The following is a 21,314-nucleotide window of genomic DNA, read 5'->3' as shown; positions in this document are numbered from 1 at the left end:
CTTTCATATATAACTTCAGTTATATTGATAAGATTTTGGTAACCACTGCCATATAATATCTCTTGTCAGTATTATGTGTTTATAGTTTCCCCAAAATCAAGAATTTCCTTGGGGGCATAACTTTATTGCTTTTGCATTCCTTCCTGCTCTGTTAAGTCTAATGAGGTTTATCTGTCCTTTAGGTGACCTACAAACGAGATCTGTATGCAGCTGAATCGATTATTAAGGGTATGTTTGTCCTTGTGACTGTCAGTTCCTGTGTTTCAACAATGTAAGCCAGTTCAGAATTTCTCATGACATTTTAAATCCCAGAATTCTCACAAGTATAAATGCCTGTAGGCCACAGAGCTCTGTGTGTGTGTTTTTTTTAAAGTAATTGCATTTCTTTTGTTTCTCCTGCTTATGAAATATCACTTATCATGATTTATGTCACATTCCTTTCAATTTTTATAAAGGAAATACTTTATTAATTTGAGAAAAGTATGGGGCATTGACACTATTAGAAGAGAAAATATTTCAATAAATTTATAAAGATATTTTATTATTACCCCTAAGGGGACTGGCAACACCTCTTTCTCCGCCCCCCGCAAACACTCTCATGTCAGTACATTAGACAGCGTCTTTCATATGAGAAAGAATTCTCCCAAAATAGAGAAACTGGACTGGGCGATTTTTAAATTCCTTTTTGGTTCTGATAATGATTACAATTTTATTACATAATTTTAGCCATTGCATGGGTAATAGCCCCTTTCTCGTTCTTTTTTCATCTTTATGACTCTAAGATCCCAGTTACACAGAGGTAGCTTTTTTAATAATCAATCAATATTTATTGTTGTGCTTAATACCATGCTAGGAATGTAATGATGCACAAAGGACATTCATTCTGTATTTTTGCAGCCTCATCATTTAAATCGGAGTTTTGTGACCTCGGCACTATTGGCATTTTAGGCTGGGGGATTCTTTGTTGAGGGCACTGTTTTGTGCATTGTAGGTTGCTTTGCAGCATGCCAAGTCTATATTCACTAGACGGCAAAAGCATCTTCCCTCCCTCCCTCCCCGTCCCCTGGTGTGACATCAAAGATGTCTCCTGACAGCACCACTGTTAAATATATATGGTTCTAGGAAAAATCGGGATGCCAATCTTGAAGCAAGTGTGGTGCTTTACAATTTGTTAGTAACTGACTCCTTCAAAAATGGATTAAGGATAGACCTATGTACTCAGATTTTGATTGAGAGGTAAATTTCTGAGTTCAAACTTTGAAGTGGAAAAAAAATACTGGATCTGAATTCTGAATGTATCAGTTTATTTAAAAATTTTGGGAAAACCTGTTTAACAATCAATTGGCTTCACATTCAGAAAACTGAAATCTTTTCTCTGATCATGACATTCTACATTTGTAGCTTACCCTCAAGTTTTTTGTCCTTCAAGTATATTGTGTTTCAAACCATTAATATACTGTAATTTGTGCATTTGTGTATCTGTGTATGTAAACAGATCATCTATAGCTATAAATCAAAATGTTGACATATATTTACACATGAGGCAGGCAATGTGTAAACGTTACTCTGGAGAAATTGGGTAAACCATGATGTGGTTGGTTATGTTCTCAACACAAGGAAATATAAAACTCAGTTTGGTTTCTTCACAAAGTTATATATTTCTATTACCTAGGTCAAATGGAAATGACCTATTTTGTAAGTTGGTAAGTAATTCAGCTGAGGATTCTACACATTTCAATACTTTTCCTATATATTCTCAGAGCAGCCTTCTTATGTAAAAGCCTACATTTTCAGTATAATTGCAGGGGCTATAGTTTTGGAAACTTTGCAGAGAGAAACTGTTTTTCTTGTTTAGGTAACATGTTCTAGTATGCTGCTGTTATTTTTAAAATATTTAAAAAATATTCTACTTTTATTCTCAGGAAAAGTAATCTGTCTGACTGGATGTAAATAGCTGATTTAGGTGAATAAGCTTTAAGAGTTTGCTGATGCTCTAGGGTTTGCGTTTCTAGTAACTTCCCAGGAGATTCTGATGTTGCTTGTATACTTTGAGGACCACTGCCCTGGGGCCTTCCTGCTTTCAGCGTGGGCCTCTAGACCAGCAGCTTCGTGATTGCTTGAGAACTTGAGTGCAGAATGTCTGGTCCCACCACATTAAATCAGAATCTGAATTTTAACAAAAACTCTGATTAGTTTGTACATTAAATTCCAGAAGTATTCCTTTAGGTGGCTCTTCACAGTCTTTTATAGTTCATTTCTTTCTAAATAATATCTTTATTGCATGAGGAGCTTGAAGTCTTATTATGCTCTATCAGCTCCAGATGCTGTATGCTCATGTGAGATTACTGCCTGCCTTCATGACTTGCACTAAGATCTCTGAGGCCTGATGGTAGAAATTCCTCTGGGCATAGGAAAAAAAAAACTCCTCGATTTTTTAAAAGAAAATTCCCAAATATAATATGGTACATGGCAGACTAACTATCTGAGCTATATATTCACCTGTTTGCCTTTTCCTAGCAAATGCTCAGAGTATTTTTCTAGGTACTTCTACTACACAGCGTTTGTTGGGTACTTACTTGGTGCTAGACATTGTTTAAAGCATTTATCTCTTGCTTCTCCAGGAATTCAATGATGTAAGTAGTGTTATTGTTTCCATTTTATAGGATATTCAAGAGTTCTAAGCAAATACTAATTTAAATAAGATAAAAAATATATTCTTTTTTTCTTTTAAGATTGGCACCTGAGCTAACAACTATTGCCAATCTTTTTTTTTCCCCTGCTTTTTCTCCCCAAATCCCCCCAGTACATAGTTGTATATTTTAGTTGTGGATCCTTCTAGTTGTGGCATGTGGGACCCTGCCTCAGCATGGCCTGATGAGTGGTGCCATGTCCGTGCCCAGGATCCGAACTGTTGAAACCCTGGGCCGCTGAAGTGGAGCGTGCCAACTTAATCACTTGGCCATGGGGCCGGCCCCAGAAAATATATTCTTAACTACAAGTTCCTACCTTAGGCATTTTACCTTTTATACAGTTATTCTACCTTTTTTTTCTGAAACAGAAATTGTTCAGATTCCCCTCTTTGAAATCCTTGGCCTATGTGTGTTTTGGAATTTGAAATACTTTGTATTTTCAGCAGCTACTGCAATACATTGTATATTATATCTCATTACCAGTGGGATTTGGGACCTCACCACATAATGAAATGTATAATGCATGAATGTTTATGCTCAATGCAAGAAAAATGACTATATAGAGCTTCTATCCAGTTCAAGTTTAGGATTGGTTTTGCCACCAAATCTACATATAAAAACAATTAAAATTTTTTTTTAATGTTAAGAGCTTTTTGGATTTCAGCATTGCCCATAACTCAATGCGAACCTCTTTTAGACTGTGATTCAATGAAGGCGTGAAGAATGTCTCTTCTTTTTTTCCTTTGTATCTTCTAATATTGAGTTGAATTGAGTGATATGTTGAAGGGTGCAGCTACATTTTTTTCCCTTAGAATCTAAGGCCTTAAATTATGGGAATAGGTGCCCTTCCCTCCCACGTTACCACTCTACCTGCTTCCAGCAGATGCATATTGGAATCCAGTGTTTCTATCCCTATATCATTTATATGTTTTTTCTTTTTTTAGAGAGATGATATAATATTGGAATGTATGCATTTTTGTCAAGGTTTAAAGCCAGGACTTGGAGCACATGGCACACTCATGCCAGGTGCGTTATGTATGTCATCTCATTTATTCTTTACAATAATGCTGTAACAGGTGATACATTTTGCAGGTGGGAAAACTGAGACTGCAAGAGATTAGATACTTTTGTCTGGATCACACAACTAGTAAGAGCAAGATCCACAATTTAAACCCAGGTCTCCCCGCTCCTTAAGTCTGACTGTACTCTGGAACATGGCCACTTTGCACCTCTCAGTCGTGCAGTTACTCATGCTGACCACTGAAGTGGATACTAGATTCAATACCTCCCTTTGCTGGATACAGCAAATGATTTATAAAATTCAGCCTGCCTAACTCTGATTCTGTTGGATTAAAACTGTATCTTCAGCGGGCCTGACTAAGAGTGCTCGCGTAATCGTGACTGAAGATATCTCCCAGTGCTGTGCTAAGCACACAGTAGTCTTCTAGAGAATGTAGGAAAATATCTGATATTGAAATGGCAGATTTCTAGACATGACTAGAAAAAGAGGAAAAGTTAAAATTCAAAATTAGAATAATAGTTTTAAAATTATTGGTTGGGTACTATTTAGGTGTTTTGTTGTTGTTAATTCTGGCAGTTTAATCTAAGTTGTCTAGCCATAACATTTTTTCCTCTTTTAGGATGGAAGTTTTTTCCATGTTGTGATATGAGCACTTAGTATTCTGTAAGTTGTCTTTTCTGAGCTTCTTTTTCACTTGAATACCAATTATCGATGGTCAACAAATTATATTTTAATGAAACTATTTTTTTGTTTACTAGTTTTTTTCAGACTATAAAACATTTCTAGGATAAATGTCATGTCTTACGAAAGCATTTTGTACTAAAATTTACTTCTCACTGGGACAGTGTGTATATTTTGGTCCACATTAATTTACATCCAAGTCCGTATCTTTAGTTGAGTATGGGAATTTCCATGTGACTAACTTCAGGCATGCTTTTGACTAAAAACCCCAAGGTGTGGTTTATAGCAAGACTAAAAGTATTTTCTTTTATGTTGTTAGATGATTTTGATTTTTAAGCTTTATTTACTTTAGTGTCAGTACATTTACATGGATTTCCATTTATAGTGAACTCTTCTATAATAGGAAACATGTATATAAAGTAGGACACTCATATTTGTCTTTCACACAGTTGTCTGCATTGAACAATGTAGTTAATCACAAATTTACTGTTATGTGAAACACAACTTTCTCAATATTCCTTTTTCTGAAGTAGAGAGTTGGATTTGGTTATTGTTCTTGCATGTTTAACCCTTTTAGGCTTCTAGTGTGAGAGAAATTTAAAACACACACTTTTCTAGGGAGTAGTGTGATTAATTGGCTCAACAAGACTCTGGGCTGGCTGATAAGTTTGTAAACAGCTGCTTAACAAAGAGGTATTGAACTTTTTTGTCACACAGGCTGGTTGAGCCCACCCAAGCCTGTTCTGCGTGCTCAGACCTACCCAAACTATTAAAGTGGTAACAGATGCCAGTGGGAGCATACTTTATCTAGATTTACATATGCCATACCAACAGTCAGCCCACACTTGACTTAATAGGCTGACCATATCCTGGCAAAAAGATCAATATTCTAAAATTTTCTAAGAATAAAAACCCCTATGGAATTTCTAAATAAAAGGTTGGATTTGTTTTCTGTAATTATCCTTCATCAAACCTTTTAATGTATTTAATTTTGTGGCTAAAGAGTGTTTTAAAAATAATTTTATTCTCTCTTGGTTATGATTGTACAAACCCAAGTAAGCTAGTGCTATAAAAATGCCTCATAGTGCCTCTTTTCATATGGTGGGTTATATGAAAATGGAAAAATAACATAGTTAAAATTGAAAATCATTTCATTGTAAATGGTTTTAGTTAATATTAGTTACAATTAGTTAATATTAATGTTCGTATAAAAATTTATGTCTTTTCCCAGTCATTATGTAATGTTTTCCATTTGTAAGCATTTACTTTATTGTAAAGGAAATTGGCTTTGATTTCTCAGAAATACAACATCTCATATTGGTTCAGAAATTTAGGCTATATTCGGAAAATACATTGTTTTGAACATGAGTGATATAAGTGGATTTCTTCCAATGTTATGTATTTATGAACAGTCAAGCCATAAATTCCCATATGCCTGCTTTTTTATGTTTCATATAGTTGTTTTTTTTTAAAATTATACCAGTAGGAAAGCAATTGAATCCTTTTGTGCTTATACATTGAAAGTAGCTGAATATACTTTTAAATTGGCTCTGACTTAAAGGAATAAAATAAAATCACATGTAAATAAAATTGGTGCAGTGTTACTGAGAATTAGGAAGACTCATTGTGTTACAGTTGTGTTTTATGCATATGAACAAACTAATGCCTTAATTCTTTAGTGATCCTTTAACGTTTTCACTTAAAATCATGGCGTTTTAGGTGCAAAATATTTTTAAATCTTGAATCGAGTTGAAAAGAGGAGAAACTTTAAATCAGGTTTTTTACATCTGTAATTGGACAATGTTCTGCATCTGTGGTATGTCCTCATCAGGTTTTTCTTGTTAAATACCCGGTGATGGCGCCATTGATGTTATTAACCATGCTTTTTGCACAATGCAAAGTGACAGCTAAGATTTACATAAAAGCTGTAATTTTTGATGTGTCTGGCTTTTGACTATGATAGTTCATTTTCCAGATTTTCACATTAATACCATAACTTCTTTTACATAATAGTTTTTGTTTTTTACTCTCTTGAAAATAGTACTGTGACTCTAACGCTAATCTGTGAGAACATTTGCGTCAAGCTTGAATTAGTAAGAACGTTTGAAGACTGCAATATTATTTAATAGCGTTTGGTTTCCTTGGAATCTTATGGTAAAAAACCCCATAAATTGGGAATTTAAATATTTGGGTCAAGATTAGAGAAAGTAAAGTTCACTTTTTCGTTTAATTTTATAATTTCCTTAATTTGTCATTAGTGAAATAGTGAAATTCAAGCATAGGCAAGTGAATCTGTCATGTTCAAAAACTTCTAAGGCCACAGTGAGGTATTAAGCAACTGGCTAAACAAGACTTGATAACAGACAAAAGCAGCCAATTATACTTCACTCTGATGTAGGTAGAAAAAAGAAACAACAACAGAAACTCCAAGCTTGGCATTTATGCTCAAAGCAGTAATACATTTTACAAATATCCTGATGAGTCACTAGCCTTAGAAAACTGCATTTGCTTCAAATTTATTTCTCTCTTAACTAACTCAGAAGGAATATATACTTTGAAAAGTAAAAAAAAAAAAAAAAAAAAAAAAAGTACCACATCATTTACTTGGAAAAAGGTAATATGCTTACTGGTAGAAACATGTGCAGGAGACAAGATGTCACATGTCTGCTCTGTACTTTGAGTTGTGAGTTGGGAAACTTCATCCTGTATTCAGTGACTCATTTAAAAATGTGGTTTAGATCTGATATAAAACATCTTTTTAAAAAATCTGCCTACGTACCATTGCCCTCCAGTTGAAACTTGTATGTACAGTCAACAGTAGAGCTAACTTCTCAGACCACTTTGACCTCTAACATGGGTGTGTATGGTTTTCTTGCCAGTCTATTTACTGTCCCTGTTGTCCACTTGTCCTGTAGTCATGGCTTGTTGGCTGCTTTTCTTTTATTTACTGCCTGTCTTCACCCTTCCTGTTCCAATAGCTTCCTCTAATCGAGGTGTGTGGAGAAACCTTAGGCATCTTGCTATAGATTAAACTGAGACAGGGACTTTAAGGCTCAACAGTGGTGATTCTGTTTAATACTGCTTTAAAATCTCCTGTGAGGTGTAAAAATGGAATCTAAGGTTAGCTTTTGACTTAAGGAATTCAACAGGAGGATGAAAGATAATTACCTTCACTTTGAATGGAATAGAGTTTGAAATGCCTTTTGGAAATGACTGCTTTTGGATTTGATAGTTGTTTCTTATTTACCTAAAAACACTAAAATTGTGGGTCAAGTGGTCAGGATAGTGGATAGTGAGACCTGATGGCAGAATCTCGTGGCGTTAGGTATTTTTAAGAAAATTGAAGGCCGATTTCTGGATTTTTTTGTCCACTTGCTTGTGGAACTAACCTAGTACTTAGGTTTATTTTTCTCTCCTCCATGGTGTTTAAAAACTTTTGTAAATTAAAAATACTATCTTGAACACTCATGAGTCCCTAGTGATAATTAATTGATGGATGCATATGTCTAGATATTACTTGCTCCTTGTTAATGTATCAGTGGGTCTGTATGGTAAACAGGAAGCTGTGCATATTAGATTTTACATATTACTCTTTTGTGAAGTTAGATGAAAAGACTCCCAAATTGCATCTATTTCCTAATTCTTGAAGGAATACAGTATATTTTATGTGTACCTAAAGATCCAGTGTTGAAGGAGAAAAAGAGGAACTTTCAAAAGATAAGCATGTTACAAATTAGATTTTGGCCTCATTCATTAACTTTCAGATTTATACATTACACCTCCTATTGCCTATGAAGGACTTTAGTTAGAATAAAAACATTGGAATTAAACATTTATGAAAAAACATTGTATATGAATATGTTTTGGTTAACCATGTATCCTAACCAGAGGTGGCTAAGTATTAGATTGTTAAACCCAAGGATTGAAAGCCCTGAAGAAATTCCATTGTACTTACAACTTGATTGAAACTTGTGAATTTCAAAGGAAGTTGACAGATGAAGCTGTGATACATTCAAATTTTGACTTTCAGGATACCATACTTGCAGTTCTTTGATGCACTCTCCAGGGGAGAGGGTTGAAATTCTGATTATGTTCCTACCTCTGCCACTCTCCACTCCTTGAGGAGCAGAGAAATAAGGAGAGGCAGAGGAGCATCCTTGGCTTGGAAGAACCTCCCTGTCTTCTCTTACTTCCTCCTCTTGGAGCTAATAGTATGTAGCTGTAGGATTGAAGGGTGCTGCACAAAAGGACAACTGACCAACTGACCTTCTGAGAACCCATCCCCCCCATTTATATCCTTATGTGCTTCAGTGAATGCTTTATTGGTTTTTTATATTGGACAGTGTTGTCTTCTCTAGTACATTGTAGACCAATGAACGAGCTGAGACTTTTAAGTCTCTAAGCATCTGATTTAGGCTATTGGATGTTCTCTTGGAGAGTATTCTTAACTAATACTTGATTAAGTATGCAAATGAGAGACAGTGTGACTTTGATTTTGAAATTTAAAGGTTTAGATAGTCTCTACTATTTTGGTATAAGATGGATAGCATTGTTCTGTCACATAAGCAGCTGTCAACCACAATGTGCTCATGTTGTATGATTAAGGAGGCATGTAACAGGCACTTCATTTTCACCATGTTTTGTTGACTCTATGGTGCCATTGATTGTAAGAAGCAATATTACTTTTTTTTTTTTAAAGATTTTGTTTTTCCTTTTTTCTCCCCAAAGCCCCTTGGTACATAGTTGTATATTTTAGTTGTGGGTCCTTCTAGTTGTGGCATGTGGGATGCCGCCTCAGCATGGCTTGATGAGTAGTTCCATATCCGCACCCAGGATCCCAACCAGTGAAACCCTGGGCCGCTGAAGCGTAACGAAAGAACTTGGCCACAGGCCGGACCTGACAATGTTACTTTTTATACGATTAACGAAGAAAAAATGCTGCCTATTAAACTACAATGTAATGTTTATTTTCACTTGGAAACTTTTTTACATTTATTAAATGAGCTCATATTTATTTAGGTATAGATTTTTATTACACTTGTTTATATGTAGAAAGGCATAGGTATAGTTCTTGTTATGGGTGAGTTGGAGCAGGAACATTCCACCCTATTTCTCCCACTGAATGAAGCTATAAAACCTAAACAGAATACATGCAACAGCTATTTGAGGATTCTGACTAGAGGAGCAGGAAAGGACTAGTGTTTTTCCTCCTTTTTTTTATTTGACTCTAATGCTTCAATGTTTAAGCAGTCATGTGGCAGTAGTGGCACTGACGGTGGCTACAGTGGGGACCCAGAGGAGCCTAAAATTGAGAAGTGAAAATTCCTCTTTGATTGGAGTTGCTGTGGTTACAAGAGGTGGGGCGAACAGTGTTGTGTTTTTTTCCCTTCTGTTTTCCTGTTACTTAGCTTTTTGGACACAGGTGTAGTCATGGGAAATGTGTGGCAAAGTGGGGTAAATAAAGCCCCAGCATTCTGGTGGGAGTACTGAAAAGGGATACATTCGGGAAATGGAACATACAGTAGAGATTATGGTGAGGGAGGATATTATCCAAATATGCAGGATATGATCCAAAATCATTTGGCATGCAAAGGACTAGGAAAATCTAAACTCACATCGGAAAGGACAATCAAGAGATATCCGTGTTGAGGTGACACAGATATTGGAATTATCTGGCAAATACTTTAAAACACTGATTATACAAGTACTACAATAAGTAAGGGGAAATCCTCTTGAAATGAAGGATGGAAAGTCTCAGCAAAGCCATAAAAATTATAAAGAGCCAAATGGAAATTTTAGAACTGAAGAAAATACAATAACCAAAATAAAAAACTAACGAATGAGCTTAGAAACAGATTGGAGATGACGGAGAAAGTGCCAGTGAAGTTAAAGCTAGATCATTGGAAAATTTTCAGTCTGAGCTATAGAATGAAAACAGATTAAGGGAAAAAATGAGTAGTGTTAAGCAGCTGTGGGAAAGTAGCAGGTCATCAGGATCCCAGAAGGAGAGGAGAAAGTGCAGTACAGAAAAAACATATTTGAAGGAATTATGGATAAAAACTTCTCAAATTTGGTGAAGGATATAAGCCTACAGATTCAAGAAGCTTGGGTAAAGCTAACATAAGCCCAACAAAATCCACAACCAGACACTTCATAATCAATCTGCTGAAAACTAAAGACAAAGTGAAAATCTTGAACGTAGCCAAAGAGGAATGATGCATTACTTAAAGGGGAATAATAATGTGAAGACTAGATTTCCTATCAGAAACCATGGAGATCAGAAGAAAGTAGAATAAGATTTTTTAAATGCTGACACCAAATACTGTTAACTCAGTATTCTATTTCCAGTGGAATTATCCTTCAGGAATAAAGGTAAAATAAAGATATTCTCAGACAAAGGAAAACAAAGATAATTCATTGTCAGCAGAAGTACTCTAAAAGAGTATCTAAAGAAAACCCTTCAAACAGAAAGGAAATGATATCAGAAGGAATCTTGGAACATCAGGAATTAAGGAAAAGCAACAGATTGATAAATAGAATAAACTCATATAATCCTCTTTAGTTTTTTAAACTATCAGTTGAAGCAAAGATTATAACATTTTCTGATGAGGTTTTTCTATGTGTGAAACAGCTACAATATTGGAGATAACTACCACATAAAGCAGGGTAGGTTAAAGGGACTTATACAATGGATAGGTTTCTACATTATACTTGCTGTGGTAAAATATTTAATTCTATGTAGATCTAAAAGGTTAAATATGGGGGCCTGCCCCATGGCATAGTGGTTAAATTCGGCACACTCTGCTTCAGGGGCCTGGGTTCATGGGTTCAGATCTCAGGTACCGCCATGCTGTGGCAGCACCCCACATATAAAGTGAAGGAAGATTGGCATAGGTGTTAGCTCGGGGCTGATCTTCCTCATGCTGAAAAAAAAGAGGAAGATTGGTAACAGATGTTAGCTCAGGGCTAATCATCCTCAGCAAAGTAAATAAATAAATCAAAGTTTAAATATGTGTATTGAAATTCCTAGAGCAACCACTTTACAAAAGAGATACAATCAGAAACACAAGAGATAAATTAAAATTGAATACTAAAAATAAGTTTAAATAAACCAAAAAGAGAGGGAAACAAAACAAAACAAAACAAACAATAAAATAATTGATCTAAATCCAAACATAGAAATAATTATATTAAATGTAAATGGTTTCAGTACACCAATTAAAAGATAAGGATTTTCAGAATGGATATTACAACACAACCCCATGATATGCTACCTATAAGAGCTCACTCTTAATATGATGATATAGGTAGATTAGTAGTCATACACTAATCAAACCGGAGTGGGTATGTTAATATCAGACAAAGTAGACTTTAGAACATGGAAAATTATGTATGATAAAGAGGAACATTTCATAATAATCAAAGGGTCAATTTACCAGAAAGACATAATTCTAAATATGTATCTCCCTAACCACAGAGCTTCAAAAGTTTACTTAGCATGAACTGACCAAAGTGAAAAAGAGATAAGTCCACAATTATAGTTGGAAGCTGCAACACTTCTTTCTTAGTATTTGATGGAATTAGTAGACAGAAAATCAGCAAAGATGGAGAAGAACTGAATAGCACCATCAACAAACATGACCTAATTGACATTTATAGAACACACTGCCCAGCAACAGCAGAACAAACATTCTTTTCAAGTGCACCTGGAACATTCTTAAAGACAGAATATAATCTGGTTAGTAAAACAAATATCAACAAATTCAAAGGAATTGGAAGCATACAAGTATGTTCTCTGACGGTAATAGAAATAAACTAGAAATAATGAACTGCATAAAACCTTCAAACTCTTGGAAATTAAATAACACTAAATCTATATTGTCAAAGGGGAAATCTCAAGATAGGTTAGAAAATATGTTGAACTGAAATAGTATCAGGTTTTTTAGAGTGCTCCTAAAAGAGTACTTAGAGGGAACTTTATAGCATTAATTGCTTATTTTAGAAATGAAGAAGGGTCTTGAATCAATTATCTAAGTTTCTACCTTAAGGAAATAGAAAGTGGGGCAAAATAAACCTGAAGCAAGCATTAGGAAGGAAATAATAAAGATAAAAGCAGAAATCAATGAAATTGAAAACAAAAATATTAGAGAAAATAAAATTAAAATTGGTTCTTTGGAAAGATTAATAAAATTGATACACCTATCAGAAAACTGAAAGGAAAATAGAAGACACTCACAACTAGAAACATTATACATTGCTGGTGGCAGTGCAAAATGGTACAGCCAAACTGGAAGGCTGTTTGGTGGTTCTTATGAAGATAAACATACATTTACCATATGATCCAGCATCCCATTCCAATGCATTTACTCAGGGGAATGGAAAATTTAGGTTCACATAAAAAACTGCTCATGAATGTTTTATAGCAGCTCTATTCATAATGCTCAAGAGTATAGAACAATCCAAATGTCCTTCAGTGGATTAATTGATAAACTGTGATACATCCATGTTTTGGAAGGCAACTCAGAAATGAACTGTTGATACACAAAATAGTTTAGACTAATCTCAGAGGAATTGTATGAAGTGATAGAAGCTGATCTCAAAGGGTTATTTTCTGTATGATTCCATTATATGATATCTGATTGTGGTGGTAGTTACCCAAATCTATAATGTGTTAAAATAATGACCACCATATATGCAAAAAGGCAGTTTTACTATATGCTGAGGGAGAAAGAGAGAAAGTATATTTTCATAGAACTCTGGTGGGCAGCAATTCTAAGATGCCATCCCTATTTCAGAGGCATTATACACGAGGAAAAATGGAAGTTTTAATCACTGAAATATGGTAATTAAGTACTGAAAGTTCGCCAGTTATTTCATTAAAAGCAAAGAAAGAAGACTTCATATTCTCCTCAGTATAATGCCATTTTCTCTTACATTCTTTTGTGTATTAACATTTGGAAGAGAAATAAGTGTGCTGGAACTGGCAGAGAATCCTGTTTACTCCATAAACTACTATTTGACCCCGTAAGACTACTATTGGACATGTCTTACGTCAATAAAAAAGGTAGAAAAACTCCTGTATAGGATGTTGAATTGGGACATTATCTACTTTGTTTATAGGTTCTGTCAGCACATAGAGTGGTTGAGGTCTTAACTCCAGACCAGAGTGTCTAGTTTGAATCCTGGCTGCTCTGTTTCCTAGCTGTGTTGTAATCCTAGGCCAGACATTCAAATATTTATCTGTAAAGAGGGCAAAATAATTTTACCTGCTTCATAAGCTTTTGATTAGAATTTAACATATGTTTATTGTGATACATAACAATATTTATCTGTCAATCACCTAGTGAGAAATCATCCAACGATTTTAAGTTGCTCTGTGCCTCAATTGCTTTTTACTTAAAGGAGGATAACAACATCTTCCTAACTACTTATTAATAACATTTCATTGATCAATTAGAATTTAAAGGATTGACTCTAAGGTAGTTTGAACTTGTAAAGCTTAGAAGCTTGTAAATAAAAATATCATTGCTCTTATTATTTCACGTTGTTAGTGGTTTAATTTTAAAAAGTTCCCCCATTGTTTGTGTATTACAGATCTTTATGCATCCTTCTGTGATACACCCAAGACCTTATTTTGTCCATTGATCGTATATAAAGATACTTTCCCATTGAACAGAAGCCAGGATGGAAGGATTAGTGTACTTTCAGATAATTTTTTTCTGTTTTTTAAAATCTTTCATTGTCAAGTAAATCACAGATACAGAAATCCAAACCAAACATATTTATAGCTTAAAGAATAATACACTTATTGTGTAACAACACCTAGATCAAGCATAGAACATTGCCACCCACCACCAAAGCCCTTTCCTAACCTTTATCTAGACATAACCTGCTCCCTCCTCAAAAATAGGAGCTTATCGAGATTTTGTAGCAATCTCCTCCTCATAATTCTTTTGATTTTTGCCACTCAGATGTGCATTCCTAGACACTCTGGTTTAGTTGAGATACTTTTTTAAATGACATTTTAAATCTCATTTAACCTACAGGTTCCCTATCCCGTTATTTTGCTTATACTTTGTTTTTTGCTGAACTCAGCCCCTTTGACCTGTGGATTTCCTCCTGTTTTGATTTTTAATGAGTGAGTATTCACGTATGGGCATTTTCGTATATTTCTCTGTCCTATACAAAGTTGAAGCTGAATCTAGAAGCTTGATCAGACTTGTTTTCATCTTTTTGGCAAGACTAGAGGTGTTGTATGTTTTTATCAGATGCCTAAAGTTTGTTTATCTTTTATTTTGTGGTGATAGCAGCCATTGATCCTCAATTACTAAATTTGTTAATACATTGGGAGGTGCAAAATCATGCTGTTTTAATTCTATCAATTATTTTTCACATGTTAGGGTATTTTCATAAAGAAACACTTTCCCTCATTGACTATTTAGTTACCCGGTGGTACAGTTTATATAGGAAAGGTAAATGCTTGATTATTTTCCTTTATCAGTTTTCACATGAATGAACTGATTGTTTATCATCCTCTAAAGTCACCAATTATTTTGTGTGTGTGTGTTTGTATAAAGATGAAATACCCCATGAGTTCATACGGGTACTTCAAATTCAATATTGTATCTTGTTTATTCCACGTTAAGAATCAGGATTCTCAAAGACACAGGGAATAATAGAATATTCTGTAAATATTTAGTTGTTTTATTCAATAGTGCACACTCTAGAGTCTCAAAAAATCAATACTAATGCTATCAACCAGTATTATTTCCAAAAAGTTAACTTTTTTCTACATATTTACTCTCCTCCTTTTTTTTACATTGTATCTATATTGTCATATTACATAGCCATTACATACTGTACACTATTAATTTTAGCCCTTCTTTAGTCATAGTTCTGCAAGTAACTATATGTTTTATGCTATCCATAAATCCTTCCATTGATGTCTCTCTGGACTTTGGTTGTCTGAAGCTTGAACCCTTGTATGTTCCTTAGGAAAGGTTCATGGGAAAATCACTTACTGAATTCATGTTAATAACTGCTTGTGTGCTGTATGTGTGAAAGTCAGTTTTACTTAATATAAAATCCTTGGCTCATGTTTTTTCCTCTTGAACATTTTAAACATGTCTCTTCATGTTTTTCTTGCGTAAAGTCTGATTATCTCATTTTATTCCCTTATATATTTGTTTTTGTTTTTGGTATAGATGACCAAAGGAATTAGTTTTTTTTCTTCAAAGTTTACCAATTTTGCCATAAAATGTCTTGGTATTGGTTTTTGTTGGTAAATATTTGCAGGCATTGATATGTGACGTGCTCTGTGTGTGTGTGTGTGTGTGTGTGTGTGTGTGTGTAAATGTCAGTAAAGAGTTCTTGAATTATAGTTTTTTGTATTTTCTTCTTTATGTGTATGTTGGATTATCTTTACTTAAATATTTGTCACTTTCTATTGAATCTTTTTTATCTTTCTTCACTGTTATTTATTTATTTATTTATTTGAGGAAGATTAGCCCTGAGCTAACATCTGCTGCCAATCCTCCTCTTTTTGCTGAAGAAGATTGGCCCTGAGCTAACATCTGTGCCCATCTTCCTCTACTTTATATGTGGGACGCCTGCGACAGCATGGCTTGCCAAGCAGTGCATAGGTCTGCACCTGGGATCTGAAACAGTGAACCCTGGGCCACCAAAGTGGAATGTGTGAACTTAACTGGCACGCCACTGGGCCTGCCCCATCTTCACTTTTATATTTTTAAAATTTTATGTTTACCTTTTTCTCTTAAAGTGTTACCTGTTAAGTTTATACTTGTGTCATTCATAGCATAGTCCACATTTCTGAAATAATCCTTTCTTTTATTTTATTTTATTTTATTTTTTTTTGGAGGAAGATTAGCCCTCAGCTAACTACTGCCAGTCCTCCTCTTTTTGCTGAGGAAGCCTGGCTCTGAGCTAACATCCGTGCCCATCTTCCTCTAGTTTATACGTGGGACGCCTACCACAGCATGGCTGCCAAGCAGTGCCATGTCCGCACCCGGGATCCGAACCAGCGAACCCCGGGCCGCCGAGAAGCGGAACGTGCGAACTTAACCGCTGCGCCACCGGGCCGGCCCCGATAATCCTTTCTTTTATTTTAAAATCTTTCCTGAGTTCAGCCACCTAATTTCTGAGTTTTTCTAATTCTAAAATATATCATTCTTCCATGTCTTGTTTCATTACCTTACTGTTTTTAAGCCTGTTTTAAAATAGTAGATTACAGTTTTGATTGGTTTTATAGGCACATCTTTCTGGTGTGCGCTCATTATTGGTAGAGATGTTATTCTGTTCCTTATTTTCTTTTTTCTTATAATTTATGTGGGGTTTGACTTTGATGCTTTTTCAATTATTCACTTGGATGTGAAATTAATTTTCTTAAACTTTAAGAGGAAGATAGTTTTCAGAATAGCTCAAGGAGTGCTCTCTTCTATTGTTTTCTTGTGTCTACAAATATGGACATTCAGTTCTGAGATTTCCTGCCTCTCTTGCCCTCTTCCACTTTTATATAATCTTCTCTTTCTTTTGACTTTATTGTTTGTATCCTATATAATTTTGATTTCACTCCCAATTTCTCATCTAGTTGAACCCAGTACTAGAAGGAGACTCTGGTGTTCCAATTTTGAGAGTACACGGTTCCCTCTGACCTAACCAGGTTGTCTCTGCATTAACCCCACAGAATGTTCTTGGAGTGGATTAAACTCTTCCAGTTAGAGCTGCTGTTCCTCATATTTGCCTACTCTGGTTTTCAGTGGACATCTGTTGGCTAACTTTAAGGTTCTTGTTATCCAATGTGTCAAACACTCTGTTTTATGGATTTCGTCTGCTTCTTCCTACATAGATTTCAGTATTTCAAGTCTTGCATCATTGTTGGTGGTTTGTCTTCATTTGGCTGTATTTTGGAGGTTATGATGATCTCTTGTCATCTAAGTTTATTGAAAATGTTGTGCATGGGTTTTGGCTTTGCTATCTGGTTCTGTTTTTATGTGGGAATTTTTGGAGATTAGAAAACTCTGACTCTGCTTTCATTGCCATCTTTCAAGAATTCCCTTTTGTTCTAGTTTTTTAAAAAAAGTGTTTTTAAGTGTCTGTATTGAATAAAATACTACAAATGAATTGAGATCTTTTTATCAAAAACTTTCTCTTAATTATTGATCACCTTTGTTTACTTAAGTGAATATTTTCTACTTACTTCCATATGGAAACAAATAAAATATATGTTTATCTGTATATTCTCAAATGGAAGTAAGAAAATAATATGTATGTGTATGTCTGTGTGTGTACCTATTATATTAAAGTTCAGAAAATATGATTCTTAACTTTCATTAAGCCTATAAAACTTGGAATTAGATTATATTGAAGACATTTATTTATTTTTATTTTTTTCAGATGTACATCATATTTCAAATTCTGGATACATTACATGATGTTCACCACCCGAACACTAATTATACTGCATCCCCTCACATGTGAGCCTAATCACCCCTTTTGCCCTCCCCCCTCCCCCCTTCCCCGATGGTAACCACCAGTTCAATCTCCAATGCTATGTGTTTTTTTTTTTTGTCGTTTTTATCTTCTACTTATGAGTGAGTTCATATGGTATTTGACTTTCTCCCTCTGACTTATTTCGCTCAGCATAATACCCTCAAGGTCCATCCATGTTGTCACAAATGGCCGGATTTCATCATTTCTTATGGCTGAGTAGTAGTCCATCGTGGATAGATACCACATCTTCTTTATCCATTCATCCCTTGATGGGCATCTAGGTTGCTTCCAAGTCTTGGCTATTGTGTATAATGCCGCAGTGAACATAGGGGTGCAAGTATCTTTATGCCTTTGTGTTTTCAAGTTCTTTGGATAAATACTCAGCAGTGGAGCAGCTGGATCATATGGTAGATCTATCCTTAAATTTTCTGAGGATACTCCAAACTGTTTTCCATAGTGGCTGCACCAGTTTGCACTGCCACCAGCAGTGAACAAGGGTTCCCTTCTCTCCACACCCTCTCCAACATTTGTTGTTTCCTGTCTTGTTAATTATAGCCATTCTGACTGGAGTGAGGTGATACCTCATTGTAGTTTTGATTTGCATTTCCCTGATAGCTAATGATGTTGAGCATCTTTTCATATGCCTGTTGGCCATCTGTATATCTTCTTTGGAGAAATCTCTGTTCAGATCTTTCGCCAATTTTCTAATTGGATTGTTGGTCTTTTTGTTGTTGAGCTGTATCAGTTCTTTGTATATTTTGAATATTAACCCCTTATCTGATATGAGGTTTGCAAACATCTTCTCCCAATTGTTAGGTTGTCTTTTCGTTTTGTTGATGGTTTCCTTTGCTGTGCAGAAGCTTTTTAGTTTGATGTAGTCCCATTTGCTCATTTTTTCCTTTGTTTCCCTTGCCCGGTCAGACATGGGGCTTGAAAATATGCTGCTCAGACCAATGTCATAGAACGTACTGCCTATGTTTTCTTCTAGAAGTCTCATGGTTTCGGATCTTACATTCAAGTCTTTAATCCATTTTGAGTTGATTTTTGTGCATGGTGTAAGGGAATGGTCTACTTTCATTCTTTTGCATGTGGCTGTCCAGTTTTCCCAACACCATTTATTGAAGAGACTCTCCTTTCTCCGTCGTATGCTCTTGGCTCCCTTGTCGAATATTAGCTGTCCATAAACGTGTGGGTTTACTTCTGGGCTCTCAATTTTGTTCCATTGATCTGTGTGTCTGTTTTTCTGCCAGTACCATGCTGTTTTGGTTATTATGGCTTTGTAGATACACCACATTAACAAAATGAAGAATAAAAATCACATCATCATCTCAATAGATGCAGAGAAAGCATTTGACAAGATACAGCATCCGTTTATGATAAAAACTCTAAATAAAATGGGTATAGAAGGAAAATACCTCAACGTAATAAAGCCCATATATGACAAACCCACAGCAAATATCATTCTCAATGGAGAAAAATTGAAAGCTATCCCTCTAAGAACAGGAACCAGACAAGGATGCCCACTGTCACCACTCTTATTTAACATAGTATTGGAAGTCCTAGCCAGAGCAATCAGGCAAGAAAAAGATATAAAAGGGATCCATATTGGAAAAGAAGAAGTGAAACTGTCACTCTTTGCAGGCGACATGATTTTATATCTGGAAAACCCTAAAGAGTCCACTAAAAAACTTTTAGAAATAATAAAGGAATACAGTCAAGTTGCAGGATACAAAATCAATGTACAAAAATAGGTTGCGTTTCTATACACTAACAAGGAAGTGGCAGAAAGAGAAATTAAGAATACAATCCCATTTACAATTGCAACAAAAGAATATAATACTTAGGAATATACTTAACAAAAGAGGTGAAAGACCTGTACACTGAAAACTATAAGACATTGTTGAAAGAAATCGAAGAAGACACAAAGAAATGGAAAGATATTCCGTGCTCTTGGATTGGAAGAATTAACATTGTTAAAATGTCCATACTTCCTAAAGCAATCTATAGATCAAGGCAATCCCTATCAAAGTTCCAACAACATTTTTTACAGAAATAGAACAAAGAATCCTAAAATTTATATGGGACAACAAAAGACCCTGAATAGCCAAAGGATTCCTGAGAAAAAAGAACAAAGCTGGAGGTATCACACTCCCCGATTTCAAATTGAAGGCCTATTTTTTAAAAGAGTGATCTTATTCTTTTATCTTCTAGAAAATATAGATTTAAGATAAATATTTTAGCTTGGCTTCTTGATAGATATATCTAGTTTCTCCCTTATATTCAGGATTTTAAAAAATTTGTTTGCATCCTATTCTAGAGAATGAGATGTGAGATATAGTTTTTTATTTAGTAGTGCTAACTTTTATTCAACAGAATGTGTGCATTCGTTTCCAAGGGCTGTCATAACAAAGTACCAGTACCGGGTGGCCTAAACAACAGAAATTTTTCTCACAGTCCTGGAGGCTGGAAGTCTGAGATCACAGCTTTGGTAGGGCTGCTGTTTTCTGAGGCCTCTCTCCTTTTTAGCTGGAGGTCTTTTCCCTGTTTCTTCACATGGTCTTCTCTCTGTTTCTGTGTGCAAATTTCTTCTTATAAAGATACCAGTCACATAGAATTAGTGCCCATTCTAATGACCTCATTTTCACTTGATTACCTCTTTAAAGCTCCTGTCTCCAAGTACAGCCACATTCTGAGGGCCTAGGGGTTGGAATTCCAACATGCGAATTTTTGGGGGGAACACAATTCAGCCCATAACAATGTATCTTATTTATGATCCTAATACAGAGCCAGAAAACCAGTTAGTGTTCAAAATCTTCTTGTTGATGCCCTCTGCTAAAATGTGGGTATGGTATTTGGATATTATGTTATAAATTGAGGAGCTTAGGAGTTTGTGATTTTGTGGAAGAGAAAGACAAGTAAATTATATAGTACAATGTAAAAACCATAATAAAACTAAAATAAAAATGCAGAACAGTGTGAGAGGAAACATAATTTAGGATGCTAACTTCACATAGATTTGGATTAGGAAGCTTAGAGTTCACAATTTCATGGCTGTGTGACCTTGGGAAACTTACTGGTTTTGTAGACTCACTTAACTCATCTATAAAATGGGGAGAATAATTCCTACTTTTTGGTAATTGTGATGATTATGTGAAACAATGTATAAAAGTGACTACCATAGTGAAAAAGAAAAGGCAATATTAAGAATACTTACATAGTATGGCAGTGAATACTGAATAATCAGAATGCATGGACTGACTATCAGAATGATTGCTGGCTGTAAGGAACTGGCACAGCATTGTTGGTGTGTCTGCCTGAACATCAGCTTTGTGAATAGACTTATTAGGTCATGGTACACGTGGATCTCTTTCTTCTCCTGAAACCCTACACTGAAGAGCCTTTTCCCAGTAATA

General features: G+C 35.2%; 1 protein-coding gene across 5 annotated transcripts in view; it reads left to right on the top strand.

Moving 5' to 3' along the window:
* The window catches only part of CRPPA (CDP-L-ribitol pyrophosphorylase A), a 282,773-nt gene that overhangs the window by 91,163 nt on the left and 170,296 nt on the right, over positions 1 to 21,314 (top strand). For all 5 annotated transcript variants that reach the window (XR_002807444.2, XM_023639317.2, XM_023639320.2 and 2 more), the window contains exon 5: positions 183 to 228. Coding sequence is in view for 4 of the 5 variants with exons in the window: in XM_023639317.2 (XP_023495085.1) it covers positions 183 to 228 (46 nt within the window). In the remaining variant the exon portion in view is untranslated. The remainder of the gene's footprint in view (positions 1 to 182; positions 229 to 21,314) is intronic.

This window comes from Equus caballus, chromosome 4, assembly GCF_041296265.1.
Source record: "Equus caballus isolate H_3958 breed thoroughbred chromosome 4, TB-T2T, whole genome shotgun sequence".
NCBI classification, from domain to species: Eukaryota; Metazoa; Chordata; class Mammalia; order Perissodactyla; family Equidae; genus Equus; species Equus caballus.
This window is presented reverse-complemented; position numbering and strand designations above follow the sequence as displayed.